The sequence below is a fragment of the Enhydra lutris genome, unplaced genomic scaffold, assembly GCF_002288905.1.
Source record: "Enhydra lutris kenyoni isolate GAN:26980312 unplaced genomic scaffold, ASM228890v2 scaffoldscaffold5, whole genome shotgun sequence".
NCBI lineage: Eukaryota > Metazoa > Chordata > Mammalia > Carnivora > Mustelidae > Enhydra > Enhydra lutris.
Genome location: NW_019154089.1, coordinates 10,888,263 through 10,912,366, shown reverse-complemented (window position 1 = coordinate 10,912,366; position 24,104 = coordinate 10,888,263). Strand labels below are relative to the sequence as shown.

Below are 24,104 nucleotides of genomic sequence, written 5' to 3'. Positions count from 1 at the left end.
TATTAATGGGTTTTAATAAGTGCTAATTTTAATATTTAATGATCTGTATTTCATGGGTAGTAATGCCTATAAAATATACATATCTTTTTCTATTTGCTTATACCATTCATGTTGTAATTTCCATTAATAGTACACATATCTCTTAGTTGCTGAATTACCCAACAGATAGGGGCACCTGGGTGACTCAGTCAGTTAAGTATCAGACTCTTGATTTTGGCTCAGGTCACGATCTCAGGGTCCTGGGATCAAGCCCTGCCTTGGCTCCAGAATCAGCAGGGAGTCGCTTCAGATTCTCTCCCTCTCCCCTTCCCTCCACTCTTGCATGTGTGTGCGTGTTCTCTCTCTCTTCTCTCAAATAAATGAATCTTTTAAAAAAATTTCCAACAAATTTACTTTATGCAGGAAGAAAGTAATGCATTGACTATGGAATCAAAAGACACAGGTTCAATTTCAGACTCTTGTTGTGTGACTTTCTGCTGGTCACTTCTCTTTGAGCCATGGTTCCCATCGTTATATAAAATAGGTGGCAACACCCACTTGTCCTCATTTGCCCCCTGCTTCTCATAATCCAGTTATGAGATATACATTAAAAAATCTAAACTGAGAAGCCCAATACAAATGGAAGGAACTATTTTTAAACAGAATGTAGTAATGTTTTCTGCAAATGTCATTGTAAAATTAGAGTGATGTGTGCGAGTGTTGAAAATAATTGGTCTTTGACTAATGAAAATCATACTTTAATTATAAAAGCCAGCTTAGGGGCGCCTGGGTGGCTCAGTCAGTAAAGTGTCTGACTCTTGATTTGAGCTCAGGTCATGATCTCAGGGCCGTGAGATGGAGCCTGCCTTCAGCTCTGCACTGAGCTTGGAGCCTCCTTAGGATTCTCTCTCTCCTTTCCCTCTGTCCCACCTCACCACTCGCCCCCCACCTCATGTGCAGGCACTCTCTCTCTCTCTCTCTCTCTCTCTCTCTAAAAAAAAAGAATGAATGAATAGATAAAATGAATAAATGAATAAAATTTGTAAAAGCCAGTATAAATACAGCATGATAATTTCAAAGTAAAACTTTAAAATACTAAAATAGTAATAATTTTATAACATGATACTTTTCACAAATAAAAATACTAAAAACAGAAATATAAAGTTAAAAATCCTGAAGGTATGATGCCTGTTTCCTCTTGGGTTATATACTACTTTTACTGTAAATGTGGTGTGTGGGTGAGGTTTTCCTATAGTCCAGATTGATTTAACATTTTAAAATATAACTCCAAGATTCTTTGTATTATGATTTATTTGCAAATTTTCACATTGTCTCTTTCTTTAATAGTGCTCCTGATGTCCTTGCTATGGATGAATAAAATGTATAAAATCAAGGTACGAAATGGCCAGTCTTCAGTGTATAAGCACAAGAATCTTCAGCAAACGATAAATGGCCAGAATTTTCCAAGTGATCATTTTATTCCCCGTGGAAAAAAATAATAATAACTTTATATTAAATGTATCAGGGATCTATTTCCAGCCTTTCCATTAATTCACTGTGTCCCATCAGGCAAGTTATTTCATTTCTTTGCCTGCTGGAATCAGGGATCTTGAAATTCAAGCCTAACTTCTGTGTCTCGAAAGCTCTGTGATCTGGAGCAAATTATCTCGCTTTTCTGAGCAGCTCCCACCTCCGTTTGGTCATCGATAAAATGAGTGTAGTAACAGTTATGTCTGGGATTGATGTAAGGGTTAAGTTGTTAGGCACAGAAATTCACATGGAAACAGATTGATGTAAGGGTTAAGTAGTTAGGCACAGAAATTCACATGGAAACAGTGGCGAAGGGCTCTCAGAAGAGACCTCACAAAATGGTTTTTGTTATCACAGCAAATATGCCAAAGTTGAAGTTCTAGTCTCCAGCCTGACAGGTTCAGATCTCCCTTTATCAGTATAGGTCTTTAGATTAGACTCATATAGACCAAGCTCAGGAGTGCCAGTTGGTAGCTTTAAATCGTCTCCATTGCTGGGTCTTCACTAAACTTCCTGACCTGCAAGTGTTCACAGTGCCCACCACTCGCAATCAAACCTTTCTTTTCTCTACTCTCACTCTCTGGATATGTTTCTGGCTGCAAATACCACCCACAGCTTAACTCTCAAGAGTGTATCTCCAGCTGTGTCTTCTCCCTTGATTTCAGGTATTAGATACCTGCCTTCCCACTTGACATCTTCACTTAGAAATCTCATTGGCATCTGATCTCAAAAATGGCCAAAGCTCAACTTTTTCACTACCTTTTCCATCAAGATGCCCTTCTTGCCCCACCCAGGTGCTCAGCCACACAGATCCTGGAATCTCCCTTGGAGCTTCTCTTTCCCTCTCTCCCCATCTAATCCATGAGCAACCCCTGCAGATTTGACCTTCAAATGCATCTGGAATCAAACCTCAGCTTACTGCCTCCTTGCTGCTCTCGTCTGAGAGTTTAAACTCCCCCTGATAGTTTAGCTCTGGCTGGCTTCTTCTTTGCCCCACTTTTGTCCCCTTCTATTCCATTCTTGCATAGCAGTTGGAATGATTCAGTTAAAATGGAAGTCAGGTTGTGTTCCTTCACCATTAAAATCCTTCTGGTGGTTCACTTGGAAGAAAATCCAAATTCCTTTAGAATGGGCCACACAGCTCTCTATGTGGTCAGCTCCCCTGATAGTGTTTCCCCTCCTCCCCACCTCCCTGCCACACCTGCTGTCTCTCCTTGTTTACTCCACCACAGCTTTGCTGTCCTCCCTGTTTTTCCTTCAATATATCAGGGCTCTACGTTCTTTCCCCTTGAATGTTCCCTCAGATACTTGCATGGCTCAGTCCCTAGTCCATCCACATCCCACCTCCCAGGTGAGGGTGTCTCTGACCACGAGTCCTACTAATATAGGTGCGGTCACCTTAGCAATTCAGATGGTCTCATACCCAAATTTGGTACAGATGTTGAGACTTACATGCACCAAACATGCACCGAGAGAATGTGAACAAGTTTGTTACTCACATAATGGGGCTTTCTGGGGAGAGCAGGCTAGGGTCCCAAGGATATCCAAAAATGACTTCAGAAAGCTGGGGAAAGAAGTAGGTTTGGCTTTTACTGTGACAAGAAGAAGGCACCAGGGCAAATGGTCTTGTGCATGTGGGACTGCTTGCATACTTTGAGCTTCCTATTGCTGCCAAATAAAGGAACACTGGGTGATCTCATCAGCTTGCCCAGGTGTGGGGCAGGGGAAGAAAGCTATTAGCTGTTAGGAGTCAGTCATCAAGAATGAAGCCAGTTCTTATCTCATAGTCTTATCTCATGCTTATCTCATAGTCTTCTTTCACTGCTTTGTTTTTCTTCACAGAACTTTTTACCATATTACAGATTTTATATATAATTGTTCCTTATTTTCTCTTAATCTTTCCCTTCCCCTCTTATCTTCTCCTTCCAGGAAAGCAGGGAGTTTATCTTCTTCATCTAATGTTATACCCTCAGTACGCACTATGGTACCTGACACATAACAGGTGCTCAATAAAAATTCATTGAGTTATTTTTTAAAAAATAAAGTAACAAATAATAATGAGCCTCATTGCTAGGATACCTGTGTGCTCCTGATCAGCACAATCTTTCACTAGTCCCAGCCTGCCTGGTAGGCTCAGTTATAATCAGCAAGTCACATTCCTGGGGAGGACAGAGCTCCCTGAAGGAGTTTGGATAAATCAAAAGTTTGCATCCTTGCATGGAGGGAGTCAGACCGCTGCTGTATCCCGCTCACAGCAGAAATTATCTTGGTCATGGGCCCCTGCACTTTTCAGAACATTTCATTAATAAGTCAGCTTAGTTGTGGCTTAGGTGACCCTTTCTCTGGGTTTCCAGATCGAACTCTCTTTATGTCTGCACAGCTCCCTTGTCTTTTTAGTTGTTCGCTCTGTCATTCAGGTTTAAGGCACGTCTTGCATAGACTCTTGGAGACAGTCCTTGTCAAACAAGGCAATTTGGAAATGTCTCTGGTCTGCAACATGGCTTTCCCTCTACCCTTGAGCTCCCTGGAGTGCTGCCAGGTTAGAAGACACCTGTTCAGAAGAAGTAGTCTGTAAATGGCCATCCCTCTTAATGTTTTATCTAGACGGGGAGTTTGAAATAAGACCACAGTGTGGTTGCTTTCTGCTGTAATACTTGAGATCACACAGCTCTTTTCAAGCTATGATTTAGGCCTTAAAATGTTTTGTTGAACTGAGAGTTAGCATCTCTGAAACCATGACCTGCCCAACTCAGGCTGGAGAGGCAGTGTGGCAAAGACTTTTAGGGGCACTGGAGCCCACACCACATTAACAGGGCACATCTCTCCTTTTAAATACTCTCCGGCTCTTTCTTAAAAGAGGCCTCCACCCTGTCCCCCCACCATTCCTTTTCTGCTGTAGTAGAAGAAATTTTGCTCTTTTATGTCTTTTATTTTTTTTCTCTGACAGTGTGTTTGCATTTAGTGTTACTTGGTACCCATTCTGTAATACTCAGCTGGCTTGCTGCCTTTATTTTTTTCAATATATTGATATTGGAGTGTCTGTGAAGGCAGCAAACTGTTGGAATATAGTTATTCTTACCCCGTGGAGTGTGTTGGTGTGACACATGTGCATGTGTGATTATCAGTGGGTTTTAGGAAAACAAGAGGTCTTAAGTAGAATCAAGATGGAAGGGTCATAAGCCCTATCATATGCTGTTATGAATTTCCAGTGATCCTTTAGTAATTAGACCATACTTCTGTTTTGCACATTAAGCAGCTAGTTACCCGAGGCAGATAGTTTCTGAAGGCAGAAATGGTTTGCTTTTCACTGTTAATTTATATTTTTTTCCGTGTCTCCGTCTGTCAAAAAACATGCTTTGTTTCTGAGAAATCAAGGTTGATATAAAATTACCTGTATGTAAGCAGAACCTTCAGACTTACACTTTTCATAGGTATATGACGAGCATTTAGCTTGGCTGTGTTATTTTCTGGGTAGGATTAAGCCCGTGCTCTGGAAGAAAAAGACTTTGTTTCTAGGAGGGCATTGTTAGAGGCCTGTGCATTTCAGCAAATGAGTACGTGAATGTATGGCTCAGGAGGAGGAAGCTATAGTTCAGGCTCTGCCTGGCATCTGGCAACTGGAAAATGGCTCCTCCTCTGAGAACGCTTTGACAAAACAGGAGCCTTGGTCCACTGGGTATGAGTCTTGTCCTGGTACAGACATGGTCTGTCCACATTGGTTTGGGTGGATGATACTGAAAGGCAGAGGGAAACTGCTCTACGGAAACCCAGGACTGTGGCATCTCTGTATTAAAAGGTCTGACTCATCCAGCAGATTCTCTTTTAAATTTCAAATGGGAGCTTAAATGTCTGGAGATAAAAATGAGTACTTTCTGTGTATTGTAAAATGGCTTACTCTATGTGTGTATGTGTGTGTGTGTGCACACGCATGCAAGTCTATAAATATTTAAGCACTGACTATTGAATTATAAACTCATGTTTTGATTGCTTTCTATTCCTAAAATCATGGGCGAAATACTTGGGAAACTAGAACACGGGCTTTGCGGGGTTTTGAGCTGTTTTTTTTCCTCTCCTCCCTTTCTTTTCTTCCTTCACTCTCTCCCTCTCTGTCTCCCTTTCTTTCTTTGATTTGCCTTCCCTCTCTTTCTTCCTTCCACAAGTATGTTGTGAACATCTTTTATGCACCAGGCACTGCCCTAGGCAATGGAGCACCACAGAGGAGAGAACAGGCTACAGCGCCTGCCCACATAGCATTTTCATTTTAATGTGTTCAAATTCTGTGTCTTATTTCATGCCTGTGACCTTGGACCTGAACTTCATATCCCAATGTGCAAAATAGGGATAATGCGTCTTATTTTCTAGGGTTGCCATGGTGATTAAAATGAGAAAGTACGGTAACCTGAACATGGGGGCTCAAACATATCCACTCCTTTTTCTCTTGCTATTGGGCTACAAACATGTCTTTTGTTCCTGTCCCGCACCCTGTGGATTTCTGCGTTTGTCTCCTTTTTCTGTGTGTTTCTATCTCACTTATTTTTGCTTGTTTACTTCTCTATTTCCTTGTATCTCTGTGTCTCAGTACCTGTGTCTGTGTGTACAACCGTGTGTCTCTGTGTGTGCACCTTTCTTTCTTCAAGTATGTCTCTGTGTCTAGTTTATCTTTTTTTTTTTTTAAACTCTCTCTCTCTCACACCCTCTGTGTGTGTGTGGTGGGGGAAGAGTGAGACAGAGAGAGAGCGTATGTGGTGGGGGGGGGGTAGAGAATAAGAGAGAGCAAGATCAAGCAAGAAAGAGCAAGCATCCGCCCCTGTGTTTGCACTTTTGTCTCTATATCTCACTTAGTACGTGGGTTTCTCTACGTCTCTCTGAATGTCTCTCACGTTGCATCTCTATCTGAATTGGCCTTAAATGAGACAAATCATTACATGAAGTTTTAAAAGTTACACTTTTCTCACAAATTTAATTCTAGATGAATATAATTGTTAAATGTGAAGAAGAAGATAGTCTGTTGAGTTTTTTTTTTATGTTGAATGGGAAAGGAGATTTTTAATCACAAAGTAAGTAAAAATATTAACCAAAAAAAGAATAATATATTTAATTATAAAAAAGATTATTCCACGTGTTCTTACCAAATTAACATTTTAAATTAAATGAATTCTTAGTTCGTACATTGAAGAAGTATGATGTAAATAAAATGTCCTTTTTATACAATAACTTTGGAAACAAAATCATAAAAATTGATAACTATTACATTCTTGGAGGGATCTATCTGAATGAGCTGCAAAGATTTATAGACTGGATGTTCACTCAGGTTTCTTTATATAGGTGAATATTGGAAAACAAGGTGGTTATCCAAAAATAGGTGATAGTACATAAATTGTGATACAATGATATGACAGTCATAACACATGAAAAATCCTGTTTTTGACACTTAAGAGCCAATACCTTAGGATAATGTTCAGAATATAATATTAATAAAGAAGAATATGTAGCTCGAATGCAGTGTGATTGTAACTTTTCATTACATACATGGTTATATGAAAATAATGTTGGTATAGTAAGATTACAGATTTTTTAATTCATTTTAAAACTTTCCCGTGCTTTCCAAATTTTCTATGATGTGCATGCATTTCAAAATCAGAAGAAATATACCTTCTCTTCCCATAACAGTAAAAAATGAATCAGTTCATTTTTTCTCATACACCTCAAAGCATGATCTTCTGGGTTTGTTTCAGAAGGGAAGACCAGTGGTGCCTGGGTGACTCGGTCAGTTAAGGGTCTGAGTCTGCATTTAGGCTTAATTTGATCTCAGGTCCTGGGATGGATCCGCCAGTGGAATCGTGCTCAGGAGGGACTCTCAGGATTCTTGCCCTCCCCCTGACCACGTGCTCTCTCGCTCTCTCTCGCTTTCTCTCTCTCAATAAATAAATTTAAAAAGTAAAATAAAAGAGAAGACCATAAAATAAAGATATCTTAAGAGTTACATAAGTGGATTTGATATTTTTAGACAAAAGCCTTACCCTAGTATTGATAATACGATTTTCTCTATCAGTCCAATCATTTTTGGATGAATATTTATCCTCATTTAGTAAACTTGTCTGGCTGTAGCACACACAGGTTAAAGTCTGTGGAATTTGGTTTATAAACACCTTCTTACTATTTTCTGGAGTGCGCAACACATTTTATAAGTAATGATACTTGCTGAGACTCATCTCTGACCTGGAAAGCATCCAAGAGCTATACTATATAAACGATTGTTCTCTGTTCAAGCAGAATAAATCCTAAGATTAGCAGCACTACTGTCTTATACAGAAAAATGATAGCAGAAAATCCAAGAACGAACTCCATGGCAGGTTGGCCATCTCCAACATGCCCATGGGAGGTGGGAACCAGTACACAGCTGCTCCTCTGTCTTGAAAGGAGCTGCTTGTATCTTGAGTGAGCTTTTTTCTCTGTCTGCAGAATGTTTACCTTCAACCCCGTTGATGCGGGGCTAAGGAAATCAGCAGCTTGGAGTCTTATTTTCAATATGTCCACACTCTTGCTTGCCTCCTAGTTTATTTTTTTAATTTAATTTTTATTTTATCAAATAAGGAATTCTATAGTTTAAAAAAACCAAGTAGTACTCTCAAAATAAAGGTAACCCCTAGCTATCAATACCTGATCTCTAGAAGTAAACGCCCTTCATTATTTTAACATATTTTTGGTTGTTATCTAGTCATATATTTCTCAATAAAATACGTATGTTACTAATTTCTTGATTTTTTAGTTTTAATTGTCATCTACCTGGCTTCCTACTCACATATTCTTATAGATTGTTTCTTCTCCCTCTTTGGCACCAATATAATTATCCCGATAATCAGGTTTTTTTAAGTTATTATAAAGAAATTATAATATGTACATTTTATTCACAGCTGAGGCACATCATGTAATTAAAAGATCATTACCATTTTATTTTTTCAACTTTTCTTTTCTAATAATTGCTTCTTAGAAAATTTGGCTTTCTAAACACCCAATGAATTAGGATCTAAATGAGTTAGTATTGAAATACTCTCAAATTCTCCATTGCAGTTGAAATTTCTCACTATAATTTAACAGCACTTGGAGTATTTTTAAGTAATTCTGTTTATTTTTTTTTTAAAGATTTTATTTATTTATTTGAGAGAGAGAGAGTGAAAGTGAGAGAGAGCATGAGAGGGGAGAAGTTCAGAGGGAGAAGCAAACTCCCCATGGAGCTGGGAGCCCGAAGCGGGACTTGGTCCCAGGACTCTGGGATCATGACCTGAGCCAAAGGCAGTTGCTTAACCAACTGAGCCACCAGGCATCCTTGTTTATTTTTTTTTTCTTGAAGACCATCCCCCTGGATAGCTTTAAGAATCAGCCATTGTCCCACCAAATGTGAACAGTATTCTGATTTCTGTCACTACAGATTAGTTTTGCTCTTAGATCAGAGCAGAAGAGTTTAACGATCTCACCATTTAGTATTCATACTTTTCTGTAACACTACTGTCTTCAGTAGATTCCTCAACCCCAGACTGGTGACTGTCTGGATGGGCTTCTCCAGAAAGTTCGTCTCTGGTATCTGCATAACACGTAGCGAGGGCAGACGCCCAGATGCATTGTCTATGTTGGAATATCTAAGGGTGCAGGGGCTACTTAGACATTTTCAATCAAGCCTTCTGCCTTCCTCATTCTTTTTGCTGCTTCCATAACACCTCAGAGCATGTTTTGTGTTCCCACCTGCAGGCCTTTATGCCAGCCCTTCCCACTGAGTTAATAGATAAAAATCTTTCCTTTAAGACTGAGAAGGAACTGAGATAAAGAATGCACTCAGTTGTGTATTTTTAATTATAAGTGTCAGGGATATTGATTTTTATTGTTGTTGATGTATTATTATTTCTTGTTAATTTTATAATTATTTTTGGCAAGGATGGGAGTCGCTCAGGGGGAATCATGGATTTATCATAACTATACTTACAGTATCTTCTTACTCTAATTCATACTATATTCTTACTCAGTTTTTTTGGTAAATATAATTGACATTTAACATTATGTAAGTCATAGGTGTATAACATAATGAGTCGATATTTGTGTATATTGCAAAATGATCACCAAAATTAATCTAATTAATGTCCAATATCACACATAGTTATAAATTTCTTTTTCTTGTGGAGAAACTTTTAAGATTTACTCTTAGCAACTTTCAACTATTCAGCCCAGTATTTTTAACTGTACTCACCTTGCTGTATATAACATTCCCATGACTGACTTATTTTATATCTGGAATTTTGTACCCTTTGATCTCCTTTACCCATTTCACCCTCACCCCACTCCTTGACTCTGTTGTCTATATCAGTGAGCTTTACATGGGGGATTATTTTGAGTTTTGTTTTTGCTTTTGTTTTTAGATTTCACATATACATGAAATCACATGGTCTTGGTCTTTGTCTGATTTATTTCATTAAGCATAACACCCTCAAGGTCCATCTGTGCTGTTGCAAATGGCAATATTTCCCTTCTCTTGGCTTAGTAATATCCCACTGTGTGTGTGTGTTTGTGTGTGTGTACTACAGTTTCTTTGTCCATTCATATGTTAGTGGGCACTTGAGTTGCTTCTGTGTCCTGGGTACTAAATTATGCTGCAGTGAACATGGTGGGGGTGGGGGGCAAATATCTTTTCTACTTATCCTTCACTTAAGTGCCCAGAAGTGGAATTGCTGGATCACATGGGAGTTTTATTTTTAATTTTTGGAGGAACCTCTCTCCTATTTTCCATAGTGGCTGTACCAATACACATTCCCACCCACAGAGCACAAGGGTTCCCTTTCCTTTGTCCTTGCCAACACTTGTTATTTCTTGTCTTCTTTTTAAAATAGCCATTCTAACAGGTGTGAGTTTCTCATTTTTGATCAGTGTATAATTCATGTTAACATAGTGCCTGCTGAATGTAGAGTAAAATATAGTTCTATTTCTCTTTCAATTCTTAAGTATCAGTCAGAAGAAAAAATGTGAGAATATTGCATATTTAAAAATATTATTTATAATTGCCAAGTCATAGGGCCTGGTGATGGGTAGTAAGGAAGGCATGTATTGCATGGAGCATTGGGTACTATACATAATGAATCTTAGAGCACTACATCAAAAACTAATGTACTGTATGGTGACTAACATAACAGAATGAAAAATAATAATATTTATAAGCAGTTGTCATAATATTTGCAAGTCAAATATTATAGGGATTAGATGATATCAGTGTATCATTTATCCTATGCTAGGCCCTGGGTTTATTATATACTACAGTATACAGTCGAGAGAGGTATTCTCATTTTTACAGGTGAATAAATGGAGAATCGCAATGGTATTCAACCTTTTAGTTCAAAGTTATATAGACAATAAGTAGTAGAGCTAAGAGTACAAACTCAAGTATATTTTATAATTTTTTTAAAAGTAATGCTTTTTTTCCTGAAATAAGCTTTCTTCCTTACCTGATCTCTACCAAAATAAGGCTTTCGTAATCTGGAAGGTAAAGATCTTTTACCAGATATGGGGTAATAAAAGCTCTATTATTCTAGGCCAGTGTTAGTTTCATTAGCTATTGTACGTGGTTCAGCAACAGTTAAACGTGATTTTTTTTTTTTTTTACTTCCCTTCCATTATTGCATATGTGCAACTTACTTCTGGATATTTGCCAATAAAGTCATAGTAATGAAAGAAAGAATGGAGAACTGGAAATAATAAATTACAAGTAAAATCTTTTCTTCTAACAGAGAGAAGGAGAAAAAGATCATCAAGTGCGTTTGGCAGTTGGAAATGGTGTACGGAGTGATGTATGGAGGGAATTTTTAGACAGATTTGGAAATATTAAGATGTGTGAGCTTTATGGAGCTACTGAAGGAAACATTAGTTTCATGAATTACACTGGAAAAATAGGATCCGTTGGGAGAACAAATTTCTTTCACAAAGTAAGTACAGTATTTTCCTTCCATAAATATACTGAGGTCAGTTTACCTCTCTTCTAGACTTCCTGTTTATAAATTATGGTAAATACAATCACTTTTCCTTTTTCTTTTCTTTTTTAAGTTGAGAACGTCTATAAAGTCATAGCTTCTAGGTGAACCATAGGTTATAAAAACCTCAACTGTCTCCTTGGTTTTCCTGTATAATGTGGGGATAATGATACCCAAGTGTTTTTTGTTCTATCTTCAAAGTTAATAAGATAATATATAAAAAACAAGCAAAGTTTCTGATACATGTCAATTTGACTCTTTCCATTTTTCCTGAGTCTTTTCAATCTACTGTTCCTGCTTACACTTCATTTTTATATCACTCAAAAATTATGTATAGGTTTCTGAGGCTCCTGGGTGGCTCAGTGGGTTAAGCCTCTGCCTTCAGGTCATAATCTCAGGGTCCTGGGATCAAGCCCTGCATCGGGCTCTCCACTCAGCAGGGAGCCTGCTTCCCCTCTCTCTCTGCCTGCCTCTCTGCCTGCTTGTGATTGCTCTCTCTGTCAAATAAATAAATAAATAAAATCTTTAAGAAAAATTATGTATAGGTTTCTGATAAACCAAGATACCACTAAAATCTTAAAAAATCACTTACCTAGGAGTAAAAGGAGTAAAAAAATCACTTACCTAGGAGTAAAAGACTTCCAGCTGATTTCTCAGTAGCAACCATGGAAGCCAAAAGAACAATGTCTTGAACTGCTTTGGAGAAAGTAATTGTCAACATAAAGCTTACATTGAACAATATTTTTTAAAGAATAAAAGTGAAATTAAAGAAAATAGTTTCTAAATTTATATAGCCCAATGTTTATAAACTCAAGTGGAAATAAACAACTCCAGAATCATAGTAGGATATTGTATTATAGCTCTTTCAGTATTTGTTAGAACAAACAAAAAAAAACCTTCAATGTTATAGAATATGCAGTAACAAGTTACTTGAACTAACAGACATTTATAGGATACTGCATCTAAAAACTACAGAGTATCCTTTCTTTTCAAGCACTTATGAAACATTCACAAAGATTACTGGGTCACTTAGGGAATTTCAGCAAACTTCAGAGGATTAAATGTGGCTTATGTTCTCTGACAGCAGTTTAATTAAGGTAGAAATAAATTTTTTAAATGACAGGTAGGTCATCTATATATTGGGTTATAGAATATCTGTAAGTTTCTATGAGTGGACACAAAATCATTATTGAAATTGAAAAATAATTTGAGATGGGGCGCCTGGGTGGTACAATCAGTTGATTCTTGATTTTGGCTTCAGTCATGATCTCAGGTTGTGGGTTGGATCCCATGCTTAGGCTCCACGCTTAGCAGAAAGTCTACTGATGCTTGTCCCTCTCTCTCCCCTTCTGTTCCTCCCACTGCTCGGGCTCTTGTCTGTGCTATCTCTCTGTCTCAAGTGAATAAATAAAAATAAATCTAAAAAAAATAATGGGAGCTGAATCAAAATTAAAATGTTATATTTCAAAACATTGGACCTACATAAGAGTGGTTGAAAATTTATGAGCTAAATATCCATTTCTGGGGGTTAATTAAAAAGCAACTGAAATAAACTAAAAAAAAATAAAAATAAGGAACTAATCAAAAACAAAAATTAAAGAAACACAAAATAAACATTTAGTGAGAAGTATCAGAAGAGAGAGACATATAATTTTTAGAAAGTAAAGAAATAGGTTCAAAGCTGGTATAAATTTATCTCGTGTTTGGAACCTAGAGAAGGCACAAACTACTTTTATGATATACTCTTTGGGATTTTGAGGGTCTTATTGACCTCTCAGAAATGCTGCTGCATTCTGAAAAGTAATTTTGGGAAAGTAAGTGCTGATATTTATTGAGTTTTTCAGTCCTTACAGTTAATTTTCTCAACTCATTGCACTGGTTCCACTAAGAATTTCATATTCACATTAAAGCTCCTTAGTGAAGCTGAGTCATTCCCTAGTAGTCATCCAACAAGAGTACGTAAAGAAGATTTGTATTTTACATTACTGACTTGACCTCATTATAATTTTATAACATCTTAAATTCCCTGACTGTAATACTGTCAATAAAGGAAGAAGTCATTGTCCCCAATTTATTTGGAAAACTTCTGATTTTCAACTTATTTTATTTTTTTTCAGTTTGGAAATGAAAAAAATTATACCTGGTATCATATGAATTCAGTTATATCTTTTCTCATTATTATTGTAGTATGCATATATTACTGTTTTGTTACATACCAAGTCACCAGAAAAATTTGGACCAATAACTTTCATAATCATGATAAGTCTGATCTGATAAGTCCATCTCTCAAAAACTTAAACCTAATGGAAGCTTCCACTTACCATTTCACAGACAAATCAGCATCTAAACAGAGATAGGCTGTTAATAAAAAAGGGAAAAGATGAGGCATTAACACAAAGTTCCTGCGTCCCAAATGTCCTTCCTGTGTGCCGTACTTACCATTTAAATGTATGCAGGCAAAGGGAATGTGTGCCATATAAGCCCCCAGAGCAAACACTAAAAAATTTTGTGACTGCATTTGAGAGACAAACCCAAGTCAGTTATAGACTGGCTTCTCCTTTTCTACACCCAGGGATGATATAATTGGGAGAGAACAAACATGAAATCCCTAGAAGAAATAAAACTTGAAAAAAGAAAAGAAAAAAAAAGAAGTCTTAATAAAAGGTAGCTGACAAAAAATTACGAATACACAGCAAAATGATAAGCCCTATAAAATGACCAGAGAATATTTAGTAAAACAATTTCCCATAGATTAAAAAATTATAATAATATTCTCTTTAAAAATAAAAGCTCAGGGGCGCCTGGGTGGCTCAGTCATTAAGCTTCTGCCTTGGGCTCAGGTCTTGATCCTAGGGTCCTAGGATGGAGCCCAAAGCCCCTCTTTAAGCTCCTTGCTCAGTGGGAGCCTGCTTCTCCCTCTCCCTCTGCTGCTTCCCCTGCTTGTGTTCCCTCTCTGTCTGTCAATTAAGTAAATAAAGTGTTTAAAAATAAATAAATAAAAGTTCAGTGGGACACCTGGGTGGATCAGTCCCTTAAGCCTCTGCCTCCAGCTCAGGTCATACTCTCAGGGTCCTGGGATCGTGTCCCACATTAGGCTCCCTGCTCCGGGAGCACCTGCTTCTCCCTCTGCCTGCTGCTCCCTCTGCTTGTGCTCTCCCTCTCTCTCCTCTCTCTCTCTTTCCCTGACAAATAAGTAAATAAAATCTTTTAAAAAGAAATAAGAGCTCAAAAGATACAAAAGTACAAGGGAAATATAAATTAACAAAAGGAGTTGAAAAGTAGACACACTCAGTTCAAAGGAGAAAAATAAAAGGGTCTAAGAATAAAAGTATTGCAGAGATGAACACCACAGTACAGGCTCTAAACATTGTTAGGGAGCAAGATGGTTGGGATTAAGGAGTCACACAAACACAATAAAAAGAATAAGCAAATAAGAATATAAAATAAATGAGAAAGATTGATTTAGAAAACATATACAATCATCTGACATCCACTAATTGGTGTTTCTGCAAGAAAAAAAAAGATCAAAAAGAAAAAAATTTATTTGAAACCTAATAGAGGAAAACTTCCTTAAAGACTTCAATCTTTAGCAAAAGAACACACTATGTTCTGGTATAATTATATACTGGTAAAATATATAATTATATGTAATTATATATATACATATATAATATACATTATATATATATATTATATATATATATACATATATATACATATATATATAATTAAATGTAAAATATATAAATATATACTGGTAAAATTACTGAACATAAAGAACCATAAGGAGAAAACAAAGGTTGTACAAAGTGTAGGGTGAAGATGGGAATCATCTCAGGCATCTCTTAAAACAAGAACTAAACACTCAAAGCCAGGAAAAATAAAAAAGTAAGGAAGGTATTCACCTAAGAATTTTACTTCTGACTGAGTTGTTCTTTGAGTAAAAAGGCAACAAAGAGATGTTCTCAAAATTTTAAGAATTCAGAGAATACAATACCCCTATATGTATAAAAATATCATACATCTTAATAAAATTCACTCAGTGGAAATATCCAGTCAACCTGAAGAGAAAGCAGATTTTAGAAATGAAGAAATCACCTTCAGTTAAAAGGTTTGATTGAATCCATTTAAATACAGAAGATTGAAGAGCTCCAAATTATGTTTATAGATGGGATGGCAGTATCAATCCTGAAAATATAAAAATACAGCACTAACTACGATGGGAATTGGGTGGGAGGAGAGGAGGAAATACAGGTACTAATTTTCTCATCTTCCCATATTTATGTAAGTACATAAATAAAAGGATTTAATAAAAAGATGCCTTCAAATTTCTGTAAACTTATTTATTATCTTAAAAGTAGGCAATTTTTATGGACCAGGAAATTTAACCAGCAGTGCAGTTAGGCAATAATCTCCATGAGACCACCATCACTTCTCACAGCACTTGCCAGTTTTGAAGTCCCAACAACCCACTTGGGGTTTGATGATTTGCTGAGGACTCAAAATTTACCAAAAGCTGTTACACTTGTAATTATTATTATTATTAGGATTATTAATTATTAATTATTATTAATTATTATTTACCAAAAGCTGTTACACTTGTAATTATTATTATTAGGATATGGATTAAAATCAGATGGAGGGAGAAGCAATAGGGCAGAATCAAAAGGGCACCAAATGCAAGGCTTTTAGGGGTCCTTTCATGTGGAGTCAGGATGGCATTACTCTCCTGGAACTGACATGTGACCATGTACACAGAGTATTGCCAGCTAGGGATGCTCACCAGCCTTGGTGTCTGCAGTCTTCTTTGCGGCTCCATCATTTAAATCTGTTTGGTTGCTTGTGAGGCTGACCTCTTTCCCAAATCCCTCAGAAGGTCAAGCTGGGAGACCCAAAGTCCCCACCCAACATCATGTTATTCATGTGGCTCAGAGACACTCAATCTGAATCATACTGTCACTATGTGGATGCCAAAAGCCCTTAGGCTAACACATAGAGTCCTGTTGACCATAACATTGCAAGGCATAGAGAGAATCTCCCAGAAGCTGAGAGTGAAAGCCAGACCCCTGGTTAAACTGGGGTTAAGGTTAAATTCTTGATGCTGCAGGGACTGATTTCTCTCTTGCTAAAGAAACACATAATTTAACTTCGGTTCTATTTTCTTTGGTTAAATTCAAGGGAATTAAATTAATTGCATTACTTAAAATGATGTGGTATCATTTTTATACATTATTTTATTACTCAGTTTCCTACCTTTCTCCCTATCAATTTAAACACACTTGTAATGATGCTTGTCAAATGCATTCCTTTATATAGTCTATTAAAAGTTTTTTTTAAAGATTTCATTTATTTATTTTACAGAGAGAGACACAGCGAGAGAGGGAACACAAGCAGGGGGAGTGGGAGAGGGAGAAGCAGGCCTCTTCCCACGGAGCAGGGAGCCTGACTTAGGGCTTGATCCTAGGACCCCGGGATCATGACCCGAGCTGAAGGCAGATACCCAACGACTGAGCTACCCAGGCACCCCATTAATTTTATTCATCTTTTCCCACTTATTTGCTCTATATTTATTCACTTTGTTCCTCCTCCTCTTTGTCTTTCTCTCTTCTATGTGTTCTTCCTTATTATTTTTTCTGTATTTTTAGATGACTGTTTTCTAGTTCACCTTAATAAGATAGCTTGTTTAATTGATTGGCAAAACCTCAGTTTTCTTATATATAAAAGGTAAGGGTGGGGTTGAACCAATCTGCAATTTTTCCTCCCAGAATCACCTCTTAGTGGATGGGTGGACATGACAGGTGCAGGGTAGCTGGAAATATTTGGGGACAAGGAGAGATGTCCAACTAGCTTGTTTCCCAACTTGATGAGCATGTTCTAACAAATTTGCTATCTCACAGCACAGAAGTACTGAGTGTTAGTTTAGGGATGTAAAGGTGAAAGGCCTGGGGAAAAGTTCAAAGTCAATTAAGCATCTGATCCCTTTTTTAAGGGATTGTAAATTAAAAACAGACAACGAAATTCTTGTCTTCGTATAGTTGAAACTTTGGTTTTATTAAAACTTTCAGGGGATTTTTAAAAATTTTATTTATTTATTTATTTGAGAAAGAGAGAGCATGAACAGAGGGACAGAGGGAGAGGAGAGAGAGAATCCTAAGCATGTGGGGCTGGATCTCAAGACCCTGAGATATCATGACCTGAGCTGAAACCAAAATTCAGATGCTTAACCAGTTTAGCCACCCAGGTGCCCCTGAAGGGATATTTTTGAATGACTACAAAAAGAAGAAAGCAGGAAGTGTTCCTTTTAGCTAGAGTTAGTAGAGTATGTGACTGAGCACCGAGATGTTTGGTGCTGCTCATTCAAGAATAAAATTAATGTTTTGCTAAGGTAATGTGCAACATAAAATGAAATGTAAGTAAATGCCATCATATAAGTGCTCTTTACTAATGCCTTCAGTTTTGATTTTCAAATATGTATTTAAGTTTTATCAGGAAAGTTTACTTTTTTTTCGTAAATCTGCATTCTAATTCTTTATTTCAGTTGCCTGAACATAAACTCTGCCACCAGTAGGTGTCACTGCACAAATAAATATTTCGTTATTGTTTTTGTTGTTTGTTGAATTTTATTTTTGCAGCTTCTTTTCAGTTATGACTTACTAAAGTATGATTTTCAGAAAGATGAACCCATTAGAAATGAACAGGGCTGGTGTATTCATGTGAAAAAAGGTAAGATTCTTGCGTTTGACCATGTCTTTTCAGACAAAAGTTTCTGAATTTCTGTTTAATTACTACTGAATTTAGAGAAGAAAGAATAGCTGTTACAGATATGTGATGAGATTTATTTGGAATTTCAATGCAGGTAGAATAGTTTCATTATTAGGTATTAGGGATCTCAATTGGGTCACTCGGATGGTCAGTTACTAAAATCTAAAATGGATTATTACTGGGATCCTTTTTTCCTGATCCACTCTTCTAGTTGTAACAGTAGTGTCCTCTATCACCAAGATAAAATGTAAAAAAGAATGCCTTAGTTACCACTCTAGGTATAGTGGAAAGTCAGGCAGGCTTACATTTATATCTGGGCTCTCATCCTTAGAAAATGTACAACTTTGGGCAGGCCACTCGAGCTGAGACTCATTTTCTTTATATGTAGAGTCGACAATATTTATTTTGTGAGGTTCTTGTTGACCATTAAATGAGGTGATGTATGCAGAGTCCTACAGAGAGCCTGACATGGGTTTGCTAACTACCTGCTGCTTTTCTCCATCTCACTCCCCTCCTCCACCAAGGTCTAGTTTCTGATAATTTTTTGTCAGACAATTCACTTGCTGCTGCATAGGATCAGTCTAGAGATTTCAATGTAGATATGTGCACTTGGACTTGTTTAGAGATTCAGGCTGGATAAATCAGGCCAAAATTACTTTTTACTTTTTTCAGAATATGCTTAGGCTACATTTCAAAGATGAATTCGTTTAAATCTTAACTTCAAATGTGGAGATAAAGGTTGCAAACCTGGCTTGTTTGTGTGTTTTGGTAGCTGGAAGCTTGGAAAGAATATAAGCCTTGTCTATTAAAAAACAAATCACCCTGTCCTCTAAATTTCAAACCTAAGAGCATTTATCAAATATCTTCCCCTAATTCAGGTCTGTAAGCTGTGTCCAAGAGAAAAGCCAATTCTAAAAAGATTGTAAAGAACTTTGTTTATTCACACCTTTCTAGTGTATTTTATTTTGTTTTGTTTATTTAAGATTTTTTTTTTTTTTAAGGAATCTATGCACCCAACATGGTGCTCAAACTCACAACCCCAAGATCAAGAGTTTCATGCTCTACTGACTAAGCCAGCCATACACTCCTGGTGTGTTTTATTTATTGGATTTAGGACAATATCAACATTGGAACTTGAGTCTCAGAACTGCTTGTACAAACTCAGGGTTTCTTAAAAAAAGCAGATTGTCCCTGGGCACCTGCATGGCTCAGTTGGTTAAGCGGCCGACTGGATTTTGGCTTAGGTCATGATCTCAGGATCCTGGGATTGAGCCCTGTTTGGGCTCTTCACTTAGTGGGAGTCTGCTTGAGGATTCGCGCTCACCCTCATCGTCTACTCCTCCCCTGACTTGTGCTTGCACTCTTTCTCTCTCTCTCTAAAATAAATAAATAAATCTGTAAATCTTTAAAAAAAAAAAAAAAAAGCAGATTGTCCCCAAACATTTGCTTTAGTGTTCTGTGATTCTTATTATAAATTACTCAATATTTTTTCCATTAATGATACTGCGTCTTGCATACATTTGCCTGGAATAGATAGATGAAGAATACTATGCTCTTTTTAAGCATTTGCAATAATTAATTTGTCAGGGAAGAAACTGTCAACCTGTGTCTTAAAGAAGAAAAACAAAGAATATAAATTTTAAGGGGAAGATGAGAGGCTTGGAAATTTCTGCAATAGAGGGAATGTAACTGAAGGAATATGTGTTGGAGGACAGGCTTTGGAGTCAGATGAACTTGGTTTGTAAAAACCCATCTCAGGGGCACCCGGGTGCCTCAGTCATTTAAGCCTCTGAGTCTTGATCTCAGCATGGAGCCTGAGGCTTTAAAACAACAACAACAAAGCCCACCTCCCATATTTGGTAACTGTATGACATTGGGCAAATTACTATATCTTTCTTGGTTTCTTTACTGTAAAATGTAGATGATATGAGGGCCTGTGTTACAGGTTTGTGATGAGAATCAGATAAATACGGTGCTCAGAATAGTGACTGGTCCCCAGAAAGCACTCCGGAAGTGTAACAATGGTGATGACAATGATGATGAAGGTGTCCATGATGATAGTGACAATGAGGGGCCTCTGCAGTAGCCAACGAGACAGTAGCCAGCCAAGTCTGGCTTGGCCAATGGCATATGTGCCTGTGGAAGCCAGGGTGTCCAGCAGGAGTGGGAGCAATGAACATTGAATAATGTTAAAATGACATAATTGGTTTACAGTGTTCTGGAATTAACCCCATCTGAGTAGTCATGTGGATGTTGCCTCTGTTTACAGGGGGGCAAATCGTGTCAACAATGGCCTTGGGATGTTCTGGGACAGTGATTGCTGCTCCCCTTTGTCTTCCACACTTCTTGTAGAAGTAGATTTTTATCTTGTAGCTTGCTGGGCAAAATCCTGATTAATTTGAGTAAATCTGATTGAAAATTTGTTTCAATTAATGTGTCTACATATAAAGAATACTAATAACTTTCATGCCTCATCTCTTGCCCATTGAGGATTTCCACATAACATCCTATATGGATCCTATATTTTATCCTATATTTTATCCTATAAAATAAAACATTTTCTTAAGCTTCTATTACCTTCTAGATCTGAGATAGTATTGAACAGAAACCTTGTTGCAAAATCAAGGACTTGAATTTGAGTTCTAGGTCCATTCCTTTCAACATTGTTGGACTTCAGTAACTTACTTGACCCTTCTGAGCCATGGCTCCTTCCTTGTGAAATAAGGATTTTAATTATCATTTTTAAAGGATTTCTGTAAAGAATAAATAGGATGATGTTGCAAGAGACTCATGGGGCTTGCTGCATTGTAAAAAGCCTGATAAATATTGCTACTATCATAATCTTATTAAAATTATTATTATGGTTATTTATATAGTTTCATTATTATCAGTGTTAAAATCTATGGAACTTGAAAAAAAGGTAGCCTTTGGTCTATCCACCCAGGATAGGATGTAAAATAAATTTAATGTGCCTTTGCCTGCATTCGCTTTCCTTTTTGCTAGTTTTTCCAAAGCGGTTTGTGTTGGTAGCAGTCTGTGAAAGGGTGTGTTGGATGCAGGATGCAGGCATCCAGGGTAAACATCAAATATAATAAAAATCAAGTTCAGGGGAAGAATATCAACACTGGTTGTATTAGTCAGATATAATCTAAGTACATGCATGATATGTGTAATAATAATTTTAATCAAATCACTGAAAAGTGCCTTTCTCTCCCAGGAGAACCTGGGCTGCTCATTTGTCGAGTGAATAAGAAGAATCCCTTCTTTGGTTATGCCGGGAGTAAGAAACACACAGAGAAGAAACTGCTTTGTGATGTTTTTAAGAAGGGAGATGTTTACTTTAACACAGGAGACTTAATGGTGCAAGATCAGGACAATTTCTTTTATTTCTGGGACCGTATTGGCGACACTTTCAGGTGCGAAATAGCATGGGTCATACTGCTTCTTCTGTAATTGTGAACCATGTCCAAGCAAGGCTCTGTGGAAAGATTGTAGACCACATGGTCTGTACCTTTGGGGCAGACAGAGCGCTTTCACCTCTGTAATGTCTCCCCATTTAAAAATTCAGTGGCCATCTGTTTCTAGATTAAAACCTAATTTAAGTGTTGATGTCAATTTTTATCATTATTTAAATGAATCATTTTGGTCCAAATCAGTGAGCTCCTTTTTTTAAGAATATAAAATAAGTAGACAGATGTGATGTTTAAATGGCAGAGTTGAAACAGAAACCAGTTTGGTCAAGTCTGGTCTAATTTTTGACTGAATGATAAAAACAATGAAACAGCAATATTTTCCTTTCTTACATTTTCCTTCTTAATTCCTTAAGATTATTTTAGGCTTATTCAGTGATTTTGCTTTACTACTCAATGACTGTGGAATAATGAGGGACATACAAGAGACCTTCAAAAATATGTTTGAATGGATAAATGAATCATACTTCCTAACCTTCTCCTACCAACTTACGGGCTCACTTTGTATAAAATCATTCTAATTGAATATACTCAATCCATAATTCATTCGTATTAAAGGATCCAAAGGGGTTAACCCCTAGAAATTAAAGGTCGCTACCCTGAGAGACAACTGGAACTTTCCTTTCATTTTTTTCTGACTCTATCATTAGAGATAGGCAATGTTGTGTACTTAATTGTAATTACAATTCAAAATAAAGAGGAATTATCATTCCTTTGTTTTTATGACACACTGTAGAAAAACATAGTAATCGATTTATGCCAATGAAACACAGATACAGTAAGTTTAATTAAAACAATGATTCTGCTTTTGTTGACTTCTCAGTGAAGTGCTTCCTTGGAAATGCCTTTCGTTTCAAAAACTGCCATTGTGTTTGGTTACTTGGAACTTGCCCAGAACCAAACACAAGGCACTGAAGCTAAAACTGGGTACCTACTTCTTTAGACAGAGGTACATTCATTGGAACTTGGTTTTCATTTAGGTGGAAAGGAGAAAACGTTGCCACCACAGAGGTTGCTGACGTTATTGGAATGTTGGATTTCATACAGGAGACAAATGTCTATGGGGTGACAGTGCCAGGTACGAGTATATTTCAGGTTTGGAAGAATTCTCAAAATAGAATGTGTTGCTTTTCTTTACTTTTGTAATGATCTTACTAATTTGACATTTCATTTTTTGGTATATTAAATATCTTAGTCTTGTCTTGGCAAGTAATGCCCTAGACCAGGCTAACAAATGCCAATGGTCACATCCAGAACCAACTTAATTTTAATGGATGTGTGTATTTTTAAGTAAAGCTTGAAAATTCTGGTCCATGACTCACTGCTTGAAAATAATTCCAGCTTTTCAATAGTCTGTTATTGTTCCCTTTATGACTAGAGTTTATGCATGCCACTAAATAGGAACACATGTAGTTTAAATGTTTAGTAACACTGACTTGTGGTTACGTTGAATCCCTTTTTTTTTTGAAGATTTTATTTATTTGAGAGACAGAGAGCTTGCATGAGTAGGTGGAGGGCAGAGGGAGAGGGAGAGCTAGAAATAGACTTGCTACTGAGCAGGGAGCCCAGGATCATGACCTGAGGTAAAAGCAGCTGCTGAACCAGCTGAGCCACTGAGGAGCCCTAGTTATTAACCTTTTTATTTTTACTTTTTTAAAGATTTTATTTTTATTTATTTGACAGAGATCACAAGTAGGCAGAGAGACAGGCTGAGGGGGGGAACGAGGGGAGGGGCAGGGAAGCAGGCTCCCCGCTGAGCAGAGAGCCCTATGCGGAGCTCGATTCCAGGACCCCGGGATCATGACCTGAGCCAAAGGCAGATGCTTAACCCATTGAGCCACCCAGGTGCCCCTTCAGTTGAACCTTTATAAAAAATAATTTAAAAACTTGTTTGGCTTCATTTATCTTTGTAAATGTGCATATGAGGATTGTCTCATGATGGTGAAAATGACAAAGCAAAGTTACCAAACTGAAATGATAGGATAGCTGTTCTCCTTTGCTGTTTTGTTTTGTTTTGAAAAGTATAAATAATGTCCAACTAATGTTTATAGGTGCCCAGGACAATGGGATGGAAGTGTTTAAATGAGGAGCAGAGGAAGGGGATGTTTACTCTACTAGACCTTGGGTGTTGTCTATACTGTTTCCCTGGAAAAACCCATAGGTGGCATGATAAGCACTAAGTGATTGTGGAATTCAATACCAGTCTGGTTTTTAAATTTAAAAACAATGTTGCCTTTTAATTTTTGTATTGACTCTTAACATGGATATTTGTCTGGAATATATTCACCGTTAAATAAGTGTTTCCTCCCAATATTTTATATTAATGGTGGTAGAATGCAAACTGGGGGATATTTAT

The 24,104-nt window shown here is 37.2% G+C and overlaps 1 protein-coding gene across 1 annotated transcript in view; it reads left to right on the top strand.

The window, feature by feature from the left end:
- The window catches only part of LOC111141247 (solute carrier family 27 member 6), a 69,421-nt gene that overhangs the window by 40,302 nt on the left and 5,015 nt on the right, over positions 1-24,104 (top strand). Inside the window, exons 5-8 of the mRNA XM_022493680.1 lie at positions 11,277-11,471; positions 18,149-18,239; positions 21,496-21,694; positions 22,729-22,826. Coding sequence (XP_022349388.1) covers positions 11,277-11,471; positions 18,149-18,239; positions 21,496-21,694; positions 22,729-22,826 — 583 coding nt within the window. The remainder of the gene's footprint in view (positions 1-11,276; positions 11,472-18,148; positions 18,240-21,495; positions 21,695-22,728; positions 22,827-24,104) is intronic.